Source organism: Lacerta agilis, chromosome 12 (genome assembly GCF_009819535.1).
Source record: "Lacerta agilis isolate rLacAgi1 chromosome 12, rLacAgi1.pri, whole genome shotgun sequence".
In the NCBI taxonomy this organism is placed as follows: Eukaryota; Metazoa; Chordata; class Lepidosauria; order Squamata; family Lacertidae; genus Lacerta; species Lacerta agilis.
The window spans coordinates 1,325,735-1,338,769 of NC_046323.1; the positions used below are offsets into that span (position 1 = coordinate 1,325,735).

Consider the following 13,035-nt stretch of genomic DNA (forward strand, 5'->3'; position numbering starts at 1 on the left):
GCAGTGATCCCATTGAAGTGGGACTAAAAAGTGCTTCCCTATGGATGGTCAATTGGCCAAGGCAACTCATGATTCCGTCTCTCAAGCTCCTGGCAAATAACAGCTACCAAGATGAGAAATGTATAAAGCAGGCATAGGCAAACTCGGCCCTCCGGATGTTTTGGGACTACAACTCCCATCATTCCTAGCTAACAGGACCAGTGGTCAGGGATGATGGGAATTGTAGTCTCAAAACATCTGGAGGGCTGAGTTTGCCTATGCCTTGTATAAAGCATATCAAAAGATCTGATGCTCTGTCTGCCCAGCACCAAACTTAAACTGATCTTGCGCTGATCTAGAGGGGAAACTGCTATCCCATTCTGCTGAGGAAAGAGATGCTAGGTTTCCCTTTTAAGCAGTTTCATAGTCCTTGGGGCACTGGTGAGCGAACTCTACTCTTCCTCTGCTCCATTATATTGTTGCTTATTGTATTTAGAAAATGTTAAAAAAAAACAAGTCTCCTGTCCTTCCTTCTCTCTCACTGTGGTCTTCCCCAATGTCAAAATTTACAATGTAAGCTCAGTGGAGCAGCTGTCTGCTTAGCATTTGGTTCTGTTACTCTATAAGGCGCTATGTACATCAATACTGCATTATAAATACATTAATAATGGCAACAATTGCTGTTGCCCTGAAGCTTCTCACTTCAGAATAACATATAAAGCACACAAACTCACACACCCCTCTAGGGGCATGGAGGAATCAATTTCTATCTCTCTTCTTTTGTGCTGCACTGCAGTGTTTCTGATACAGGATACTAAATTCAGGTAACATATAAATTCCAATTTTAGTAAATAATGCACCCACTTCAGAATTCTCCTGGCAGTTTCCTTCCAACTGTGGTAGCACTGAGGCCATGTATAAGACGAGGTTTTTTTTTTTTTTCCTTTTAAAAAATGACAAAAATTAGGGGGCATCTTATACACGGGGCCACCTCCCCCCCATTTTCACAAATCTGAGTCCCCCCAAATGTCTTATACATGGGGGCGTCTTATAGACGAAAAAATACGGTAATTCAAATGCAAGATTGCAGTTTGTCCTCCACAACCAAAGCAGTGTCTCCTTACAGCACAAATCTACATGGAGAAACAGCTCCAAATTGCAAAAGCACAATGACTGGACTTTAAGAAAACCAGTCTCGGAGTTTATGGTGCTCACCTGAAGATATGTCTATTTGACTTTTCTTCACTCCAGTGACATTGATATGGACACTGACTTTGCCTTCTATCAGGTCAATCTCTATGGTGCCCAGTCCTTCAGCAAAATTGCTGAACAGCAGAAGTCCATTGGGATTCCAAGTCCGAAACTGAAAGCTGACTGAAAACATGTCCTGATTTGGACGACCAGGCACTTCCAGGAAACTGGTAGCATTGAAAAAGACGGGCACTGTATGGGGCTCCACACATGAGAAGCTTAAATTCCCCTATTAAAAACAAAAGCAAAAACAGTAATACACAAATACCAAAAAAGAGAGAAAAATGACATATTTCTAAAAAAAAACCCAGTCATTAGAGACCTTAAAGTTTCCTTCTGAATCTAGTAAAACAATGTTCAAAAGAGAGCATGCTGATCTATTGAGGGATGTATGAAAGTTACTGAACATCCTTGAGAAATGTATAAAATCTGCTCACTTCCCACAGGACTCCTTGTGCACTTTCACTTGAGAAATCTAAATTTGCTCCTAATTTCAAAATTTAGTAACAACCTTGGAATGCAAAGTAAAATAACATATACTGTGTGTGTGCTTGGCAATTTCAAGAGTTCAGAGCGCTACACATGAAGTATCTAGTTGCAATCTTTGGAACAGTCCTGTACGTAAGGGTGGGGAACTTCTCACCTGTGGCTAATTTGGCCCACCAGGACCTCCCCATTTGGCCCACAAGGACGTTCTCCCAAAACCACACTCACTGGCCCAATCCCTGATGCCATATGTGATGTCAGGTGTGGAACAAGTAGCGGTGCACATAGATCCTGCAACTGGAAAGCAAGATTGAACCCCCCCACACATCAAATGGTGCACAGGGAGGTCAATCTTGCTTGATTCTGGGGCGTAGGCTAGTTCCCTAAGGGCAGCTGGCAGGAATGCTCAACCGCTGCACAACGTAGGAGTGAACTCTGTTGTGTGGGGAGTCCAATCCTGCTTGGTCACTCCCACCCCCATGGGCCATCGCGGGGATTCGAACCGCCGACCTTCTGATCGGCAAGCCCTAGGCTCTGTGGTTTAACCCACAGCGCCACCCGTGTCCCTCATGCATGGAGTACAGGCATGCATTATGAAGTTCTAGGAAAACTGTTCACACATATTCATCCCTGAGTTTAGTGTTGCAGCTAATGTTGTGGATGTTGTGGCCAAAGATGCAACCCCATGAGGTCACTGATCAGGTCATGCCATTCTTTTTAATACATGGTGATGGGTTAGAAGAAGCATCTCCATTGTGCTCTCTTCTGGACATAGCATGCATTTGGACAGGGTGCCCATGGGTCTTCCTTCATAGGAGACAGTCCTCTATTTGAAGGCATCCTATATCTTAAGGGCTGTCTTGTGCAAATCCAGTTTTAAGATAAAGCATCATTTGAGTGGCGGGGAGGAACCTTGATGTTGCCTATCTGAACATCAAGACAGGTTGCATGGTCACAGACTTCCAGACTATGGTGAGCCTTATGACAGCTGTTTCTAAATTTGCATCTATACCTATTTATCAGCATATGCAAATTTTGTGTGGAGCTGTGGTGAGGCCTACATGGCCATCCTATATTTGGAGCCACAAAAAATGCAGCATTTCTTTTTAGATTCTTCAAAGAATGCATATCATCGTAATCTTTTTTTTAATGCTAAACTAATCCCATGGGGCAATAACAGCAACAAAGAGAGCGAGAGGGGAGAAATGAAAATCTATGCTGATTTAATTAGAAGAAAATTGATCTTGTTTTCCTAGAGGTAAGGCAATGGAAGTAACTCAGCATGAAACAAAGGAGATGGCAATTTTTATAGCCTCTCTTTGCACTGGATATCAAGTGAGCCCTCAAATTATACCAGCTCACAATCGTTTCTTGCTGAAGCACTCATGCATTACTAACACTGCTTATACAGGTCTTGCCGTGGAGTTAAATAAGAAGAAAATGAAATACCATCAGTAACAGGGAGAAATTGTATTCTACATCCATTTCCATGGTCTTAGCACCTAATGGAGAATGGAGTCACTTGCTCTAGGTTATTAACCTTTTAAGAGAGGATCTGCAGCGAATGGCATTATGTCATAATGCCTACACAGAAGTTGCCTAGCAAGCCAGGACATAGTGGTCAACCACCTCCAGGGGAGTTTAGTGGAAGACACACACATTGCCAAAGGCGGATTTAGGGCAGTGTGACTGGTTCTGCCATATTGGGCACCAAGCCTAGGGGGCGCTGTGGGGTTTCACAGCTATGACGTAGTGAATTGATCAGAATGGAGGGCAAGAGGCATCAGGAAGAAATTTTGGGCTTGCACAAGGTGCCACTGAAATTTGAAAGACCAAAATCGGCCCCTGACATTGCCCAATGTGGCATGGGAGCAACCATGCAGCTGGTAAAAGGTAGCATGTAAAATCGGTGCCTATAATAGGCAACTATGAGAAGAATGCTGGTTCAGTGTCATTATGTAAATATCTTAAAAGTGCCCTTCAAAAAAGATGTTAGTTCCTAAACTCAGATACCAGACTGAAATTTGGAATAACAACTCAAAATACTGGTCAATAGGGGAAAAAACCAGAATTATGTGTTGCTTGTTTCCTCTTGCCTAAGCTTCTTAAAAGCACAAAAATGCTATTAGAAATTGCTTTTTCCACTGTGAGGCTTAACAACATTCATTCAGGTCACTAGGAAGTTCCCTGCATGATAGGAAGACATTTCAAGGGTCCAGTTTGTATTTAAAAGAATGAATGAAATTTGCTTTTAAAGCAGCTCACAATCCTTCACACGTCACTGAGTTATTTCAAGAAATCTGGTAGTAATGCAAAGGGAGCTGTAAATTTGTACAAAAATATAAACTGCTGTGTTTCAATTTAGATGATCACAAAATGATGTACTCACCACATTAGAAGGCTCCAATTTCTTCCTCCTGGCCATATCTGTGATATTATTGGTATTATATATTATGCTCTCCATGCAACCTTTGAAATTCTTTCTACTGTTTGAACTTGGCTTCCCAGAAAATGGCATGCCACCAAACGTGATCTTTGAAAAGAAGCAGGAAACATTTCAAAATAGAGTGACAATTCATTTACTCTTGGATTTTATTAACAAGTTTAGTTTAAAACACAGAACCACAGGTAATGTTAAGTGACACAAACCTGTGCAGAATTGATTTTATTGTCTGCTGCCCATATTAGTGAAGACATAACTAAATGAATCAATAACAAGCCTATGACCATATTATTTGACCCAGTGTTGTTCCATGAGCTCCGATGTGGAGTTCTCTTGCCTACAGCAAGCAATTGCAGCAGCTCCACCAATTTCTTGATCCGCAGGGTGATGCAACTGGGAAACACCAGGGTGGGTTCTTGTGCAAAGCTTTACATATCCTACTGATTCCTATAATTTCCATTGGAAATAGACTGGAGTCAAGCTCAGGTATTATCTAAATTTTCTAGGTAAAGTTGACTAGAAAATCTAAACGTCTAAAAGGTTGTGCATATTCAACACACTATTTAGAATGTTTTGTTTGTTTGCTCGAGGGTCACATTCGTTCTGGGAAGCAACCCAACAGTGGGTGTAGCCAAACTCCTGCATTTGCGCACACGCACACACGTATGCACACTCACAATCCTTCCCTACTCATCCAGAAATCAACTTGATGACCAGGGAGGGTGAATTTGTAAGCCTCCCCATTCACCTTAGTCCTATACCTTCTGCAGCAAAAAAATCTTGGGGGCCTTGGGTGGGGCAGTAAATAATTCCCTAGGCCAGGAATTAGCCATCCCTGATTTAGAAGGATGAACAAACCAAATACAATGCGTGACATTCTAATTATATTCTAATTCCAAAATAAAAAATATAAGTGGATTGTCAAACATAAGGCCTGGAGCCTTATTGAGCTTTCTGGGGCCAGAAGCTATTCCTTTACAACAGTGTGGTATGCATACAGGGTTTCAAAGGGTACCCAAATAATCTTTGCCCAAGAAGGGGTATGCTGGGTAGACTGAACTCTCAAAAGGAGTATGTGAATTTTCTAAACACTGCCTTACTAGAACAAATGCTTGCTATTTCACTTCTAAGCTACCTTCCTTTCCCTCTCCATTAGGAGCACAACCGTCAAGGACTTCTGGGGCAGGGGGAGCGAAGTGCCCTAGAGCAGGAGATAGCACCAGGGGGGAATGGCAGGGAACGTCAAAGGTTCAGTTATGGAACCAGGGTGCCAGCCTGTAGAATCCCCTGACAGGAATATGTCAGCTTACAGGATGGAGGCAGGCAGCATGTGAGGAGGTTTGGAGAACTAGTGGCATGTGGAGTGGAAGCGAAGATGATGGGACTGTTCAGTCTAGAGTGGTGGTTCCAACTGGTAGAAGGGCTACAAAATGTAGTGGGGCTCAGCCAGGAGAGCAAGTGACTCTGAATCTGAGGGTTATGGGTTCAAGCCCCATGTTGGGCAAAAGATTGCTGCATTGCAGGGGGTTGGACTAGATTACCAATGTGGTCCCTTCCAACTCTATGATTCCTCCTTGACCTCTTTGCATGCCATAGGAAGCTGCATTATACTAGATCAGGGCTACCAACTTTGACAATGATACAAAGGGATAAGGCAAATTGAAGGAGGATACATTTATTGCAACTATGGCCATGATGGCTGTGTGATGACCTCCACTGTTGGAGGCAGTGTGCATCTGGATGCCAGTTGAAGGTTTTGCTTGTAGGCTTTCCGTAGGCACCTGGCTGGCCACTGTGAAGACAGGATGCCAGACCAGCTGCACCAGGGCTCTTCTTATGTTCTATCCTACTTGTCAATCTACCCCAGCACAGTGTGCTCTGGCTGACAGTGACTCCCTGCGGTCTCATTCAGAGGTTTACCCCATCAACTACTATCTGATCCTTTTACACTGAGAGATGCCAGGGACTGAAACTTGAATGTGCAGATGCTCCACCACTGAGCGACGACATCTTCCCTGATGTTGCGTCTCACAATGGCACCGACTGATCTGCTCTGATATCGCAATGGGCTTCGACAGACAGAAATGCCCCAAGCCATTTTGTGGCTCTTGTCTTTGTGGTAATAGCAGAACAGAGCTAAGTAATAAGGGAGAATTGAGAGATAACCAACACTAGATTAAATGATGGGCTTTCGAAGTGCACAAGATGGCACAAATCAGTTGACCATTTTCAAAGCATTTTAATGAATACTGATGGGCGTCATTTGTTTATTTATACGGATAGTAAGGGATGGAATTGTTTACCTCATAGTCCAAATCCAGGTAATCAAATTCCCCATTGATCCGGAAATGCTGCAGATGCCTATCAAGCGTGAGGTTGATGTTCCTCCCATGACGCTCTATCACTACAGAATGCCAGTGGTGGTCATCCAAGAGGCTACCTGTTGTCACAGACGTATGGCCATAAATTGACCCATATTGGTTGCTACCTGAGAGGAAGAAGAGGGCAGGAAATACTGAATACCTCAAATGTAAGGCCACATAGTGAGTTGTCATGCCACTGTTGCTGCTATGCCGCTACAATAAATATGCCCTGTCATTCACAAATACTATATTCTTTGTAAGGTAGCATTTTTTTCTAGATCACGTATAATGAACCACTTGGGATGTGTCTAGGGAACACAAAAATTCTGAATAAACAAACAGTCTGAATAAGCTCTTAAAGAGTAATAGCCCATATGGTGCCCTCTAGGTGTCCATGAGCAATGTCCATGGGCCACACTGGCTGGGGCTGATGGGAGCCCAACAACATCTTGACGGCACCATGTTGGCCAGTCCAGCTGTAAAGAAGTGTGGCTAAAAAGCAGTAACAGTAGTGCTTATGACAAAGTAACAGATAAGATCACAGCGAATACTGAGGTACTTTTCATGCACAGTTGTGGTGAAACACTAGATTCAATAAATGGAAGGTCTGTGGGTCAGTGGTAGAGCACATGTTTTGCATGCAAGATCATAAAAGCATGAGAACATCTGCTTAGTATTTTGGAAAGTGGTGTCTGTTTGTTTGTCCACCTCCTGAGATACCACAGAATTCTTCCACAGCCTGTAAGAGCTTGAGAACTGCCTTGATGGATCCAGCATCCTGCTTCTCTCAGTAGCCAAGCAAACACTCCTGGAAGTTCCCAATAAGAGCATGCCACTAAGCGCTTTGGCTTCCCCCAGGGCCTGCGAAGGTGTACTGCCTCTGGACACGGAGATTCTTCCATCTGGCTATCATGGCTAAGAGCCACAGAGAGCTCTGTCCCCAATAGGCATCCTTGAATTTTTCAAATTATGCTGTTATCAGGCAAGAGCTAGCCACTGAGGTCAAGCAATGAAAGATTTTCAATTGCAATAAAGAACAACATAGCAGTAAATCAAGCCTGAGACATGTGGCACAGTCACCTTCTGAATTTTTTCATGTTTTGTCTGCAATTTGATCCAAGTGTTGTGTTAAAGGATTCTTGGTTTCTAATTTCTCTTCCCAGCAGAACCTTCTTAACCCCATTTCTGACCTGAGAGTATATATTCTCACCTCAACTAAGCACATATGTAAGAGATGTCATTTATAATCCTGATAACTACCTGACTGAACTAAGAAAATATATGGGAAAGGAAATGGAAATGAGGAGAATTTCAGAGACATTCATCAGAAACTGTGCAGGGCAAAGCTATGCTATTCTCATTTGCATGAAGCAAAAATTGCTGGTCTTTATGGCAAGAGAAAGCCAAAAAAAAAAAAAAAAAGTGTAGTGGACAATGAGAGACAAGAACAGGGAAGACTCAAGTTTAAATCCCCCCCCCCATAGTCATGAGGTGCCAAATTGTCTCTGACCATAACGTATAAACCTGGCTACTGAGCTGGTTCCAGAGTGTTCAGGCCCAGCTCAGCTCTGTGGATTCACGCAGAATGGCCCTGGGCAAGTCAGTCTCTTGAAGCCTTGGCTCCCCACTTGCGTATGGAAATAACATTACTTGCCTGGAAGGCAGGCTTATGAGTGTAAATGAGACAAAGAGGGAGAGAAACTCTCCATTCACAGGACAAAAACAATTACAATCTGAAGATTGTTGTGCCAGAATTATGCAAGAGCTCATTTAAGGCATCTCACCCACATCATGTCTTTAATAATTTTATTATTCATACCCTTCCCATCTGGTGTTAACCACTGGGCCACATATTCTCCCCACAGAACCCTTCTTTGCATAACAAGGGCATTGTTTATGTTGATCCCAGTTCATACGACAGTTCAGAGTGTCAGGACTCAAGTCTTGTGATATGAAGGAGTATCCATGACAAAAACATGGCCAGGGACAGAGAGCCAGAGTCCAAGAAGAAGCCTATCCACAGTCATAATAAGGATGCACCTTTTTTCTGGTGTCAGGGTTTTGATGGTCTTGGCAGGGGAAGGGTTAGGACAAAATACTAAAGCTTTGGAAACCAATCCATATTCATTCCAAATGTAGAAGAGGTTGCACTGCTACCAGCAACTGATTTCAACGGAGAAGCATGGGAAACAGAAAACAAAGATGAGGAAAAGGATAAAGCCCAGTGCTGTATATTTCAATCAAATTAATGCAAAGCTAATTAATATGCATTTTTAAAACAAAAAACCAAGACCCTGAATCCTACCTAAATTTAAATTAAGCACCAGTTTGGCTTTTTTCAGTTCCAAGGTGATATAGTCTCCTTGCTGGCCTTCCCCATGGAAGATTACACCTTCACTTTCAGAGGTTTTAAATTTCAAAGCGATCACATCTTTCAACGTTTTCAATGTTTTCTTCTTGTGACCAAATCTGTACGGTAATACAACGTGGCCATCAAAATTGATAACATCAGCCCCTAAAGGGAAAAGATAAATAAAATGGTTTCTGAGCAGTTATGCATTACTGAGGCCATATAACAAAGGCACATATATTTGGAGCATGCAATAAATGTAACACGTATCCTGAAACCATTTTTGCCCAGCTATAAGTTACTAAAATAATGTGAAAAGGAATATATTATCTCAATATAGTATTTAATTTTAGGCTTTCTTCCTTCTTAGTAACAGGTGAGCATGGTTCCCCCCCCCCCAGTCCATTCTCAAACAATAATATGGTTGCCTTAGCTTCAACATAATATTCCACCTGTGGCCCCCAGTTGCTGGTTCCAGCCCTAGACTGCTTGCAGAAAAATACACAGAGACCAACCACTGGCCATCACATCCCTAAAATCCCCCAGGAAGGTTACAGAGCAATCAGACTGTGTTCTGCACACCATCAGCAGACCGGATGACCTCTGGACAAATGCTCCTCCAACCTATAGGTCTAGTTTAAGTAATGACCACTACATGAAGACCTCCGAAAAGCAATTACCTGTGTGAATGCTCCATGTCAGAAATTTTATTCACCTTTGCAACACCTGGGCTATGTTTGCATGTCATGGGTACACAGCAGATGATGATGATGATTGTGATAAATTGGGTATAGTGGAAGGTAGGGGTGATTAAGCCTTTTTGGGCCAGAATCAGAGTTTGTAAATCCTAGATTATACTTATATATAATAAATAATGAGTGAGGTTTTCTTACTTCAAATGATTCTTAAAATCTGTGTATTAGTTATTTATTAAATTATAATCCCCACCCCCCTAAAAAAAGAGCCCAAGGCAGAGAAGAGTTTCTCTAAAATGTAGCATTTATGGTTCTTAAGTCATTGGCTTATCTGCACTCAAGTTGCTATCATTTTAAATATTCCAAGTCTTTAAAATGTCCTTTCTCAAAACTTTCCAAACATTTCCATGCCACATTTCAAGTCTTTGGAGTGTAGTAATTCTCAGTAATTCTTAAACCAATTCTTTAAGGGTTGTCAGCTATCGCAATTATTATTGCCATATTGCAAATGGGGACCATGGAGTGGCATTTTCTAAATTATTAGCTGAGGTTAAACTTGAACCCAGAACATAATGACTCATTGGTCACTTTTAGCTATTACACCATAACAATTTGCAGGGTCTGAATATCTCTGGGATGGCGATGACTGCCCTACCTTTATTTCTCAAATGGGTTCGAAGTTTGAGCCTTTATGTAATCACATAAATAAAACATGAATCCAGCAATAAAATATATCCACACATAGTTTTAGGGCCATACAGCAAAGTCCAAGGATATGTTGAAGCCCACTGCATGCAGCCTGCTTCACTGCAAGCAAAAAGAAAGAAGGAGAAAAGCTTGCAGTGATAAACCCCTTGTAAGAAACAGTCCTTGTCTAGAAAGAGCAGCCAACACTATCCACACATCATCTTATGAATTATACATTCGAGTGTAGGAATTAGTTCATAAATAAATGCAAAACTCAAATTAGCCACTTGTAACATACGGCATGTAGCCAAATCAAAACAGGGCACAGGGGACTTTTTCAATTTGTCACACAAAATAACCAACATCCCAGTGTTCATTAAAAACCTTGGAAAAGACAATAAACCCAGCAGAAAAGGTCACCATGCTGGAGACGCAACAAAGCCTCCTTGAAAACCTATATTTCTTGTTTCTAAACTCATAACCACCAGGAGACATAACAGATCCCCCCTTTAAATCTAATGATACCCACATTTCCTCTGAGAACAACCCCATTTTCTAATTGTTTGGGGAAGCCACTGCAGAATCTGAATGCAGCAATCATCTGGTACTTTCAGTGTTTTCAAAAGGTGAGACTATGGTCTGCTTTACACTTGCTCATGCATCCATATACACAAAGGGCAATTGCACAGCACTGGCACTGTATGTGAGTAGTCTAACAACCTGATCACGTGAGGCTTTCTTGCCTGATCAGTGTTGCTTGGTGTTGAAATCCCATGCGACCAGTTCCATCTATTCAGTTCCTTCACGTTCCTCACAATAGCAGGGTTGTACCATATGGAAGCAGTTCTTGTTACGCACTCAATGAACAGGCTATTTTGAGTTTTGAGTATTGTTTTGTTTAAGACATTTTTCGGTAGTGTTGCTGCACAAATTTTGGCTAAAGGAAACACACAGTAAATTTGGGGGTCTCGCCCTAAGCAAAATATATTGAAGATTTCCATGGAAGTGTGGTGTTTCTACGAGGCTAGTGAAAATTCTCAATTGATTCTGTGCATCCCAGATTTCACCAAGAGTAAAATTAAAAGTGAACCCAGAAGGTCCTCTTGGAGCAAAACATGCAAGACACTTTGAATGAAGACCAAAAGATCTTGATAAAGTTAGTGAAGATGCTCCAGGTTTCTCCTCCCAACTGCATTTTCTAGGTATCTTGAGAGCACAGTCATTTTTCAAGAATGGAGATATTATGCACTTGTAATAATAGCAATATAAACAAAAGTGCTTTTTCTACTCCCCAGAGATTGTCTCGCATGTTTGTGGAGGCCATAATCTTGAGCATGTAATAAAATGTGTTCTTCAAACTGAACTCCCTTGCCTGCATCCTCTCACAGCTGGCTTCCTCATTATGGCACCCCCACAGCCGCTGAATTACCATTCCCTTTGAGTCATGCAGCAGTCGTATTTTAGCACCCGGGGGCTGATCTAAAGTCAATTGAAGTCAATAGGAATCCATCCACAGGCTTCAGCACACTTTGAATTAAGCCCTAAAGGAAGATCTTCCAAAGGCGTGTTGAAAGGGAATGTTTAACCTCATAAGCAAACACATTTGGTGCACTGGCCCTTGTAGCATTTAGTTGAAAAGATAACTATAGGCATCCTGCAGTTACATCTTAACAATTTCACATTCCTCTACTAACCACAAGCTATGCAACTGCTGGTCCCTTTCACCTTTAAAACTACAAACCAATAACCATCAAAAAGAGGGACAGCAAGAAATAACATCTCTCTCAAAAGTCTTCCTGACCACATACAGCTTCAATTTTGAGACTGTTATATGGTGAGCAGATGGCAATCTTCCTTCCTTATACCCCATTCTCATGTTTCAGGGCCAGTTTACTTCGGAGGCCTGGCTGAGCACCTTAAGGTTTGCTCAATCAGAGCAACCCTGTTCAAGTTGCTAGGTTTTTACAAACTGAAGCAGCTATGTAGATATTCCCTGCACTGAGGCTGTGATCCACACAAACTGTGGTCCTGCAAGGGTGCTGCAATAGGTGGCATTTAACTGCTAAAAATATAATAAAATGGGGGCAGTGGTTGCTGTAGTCCTTAAATGTTAAGGAGGGTGGGAAGAGAACTGGCACCATTTGGTTTGTTGTGCGCCAAGGCCCCAGTGACGGACACAAGTATTTTGGTTTATGGGTTCAAATTGACCACAAATTTATTGGTTACAGATGCGAGCGGTTAGGCTTAGGCATTGGGCAAAGCCAGGCTATATCCCGACTCCCACCCGTCTGCAGGGAGTACATCTCAGAGTAAACCACCAATGGGGGAGCCCTATGGATTATACATCAAATAAGGGCACCCTGAAGGGTCAATCCACACCCCTGGAGCCCACTGGGAAAGGTTCTTGCACCAGTAGTGTTTCCCTCCATGGGGCTTTTTACGGGTATTTAACCTTAAACAACACGGACCCTTGTTCAACCCAGGCTCTGTCTGTTTCCGCCATCATCTAAAATCCAGCAGTAAAGGAGAGGAATTGCTGTGGAATAGAGTCCCACACCTTTGATGCCACTGTTGAAACTCTCTGTTGTGGATCCCCATCCACCGCCATGCTTCAGATGGAAGAGTAATCTGGAGCAGGGAGTCTAAGGACCATCTCAATGAACAGGTAGGTAGGTCTCTATGTGAGAACACACCCTTTAAGATACTTTGTGTGCAGACTAAGCCATTAGAAGCATTTCCTGCTGTGCTCTATTGTGGCCTTTTGATCTATTGTGGCTGCAG

The 13,035-nt window shown here is 42.4% G+C and overlaps 1 protein-coding gene across 1 annotated transcript in view; it reads right to left on the bottom strand.

Moving 5' to 3' along the window:
* The window catches only part of CNTNAP2 (contactin associated protein 2), a 936,385-nt gene that overhangs the window by 421,387 nt on the left and 501,963 nt on the right, over nucleotides 1–13,035 (bottom strand). The window contains exons 5-8 of the mRNA XM_033166345.1: nucleotides 8,828–9,037; nucleotides 6,463–6,647; nucleotides 4,106–4,249; nucleotides 1,195–1,459 (exon numbers count right to left, since the gene is read on the bottom strand). Of these exons, the coding sequence (XP_033022236.1) occupies nucleotides 1,195–1,459; nucleotides 4,106–4,249; nucleotides 6,463–6,647; nucleotides 8,828–9,037 (804 nt within the window). The remainder of the gene's footprint in view (nucleotides 1–1,194; nucleotides 1,460–4,105; nucleotides 4,250–6,462; nucleotides 6,648–8,827; nucleotides 9,038–13,035) is intronic.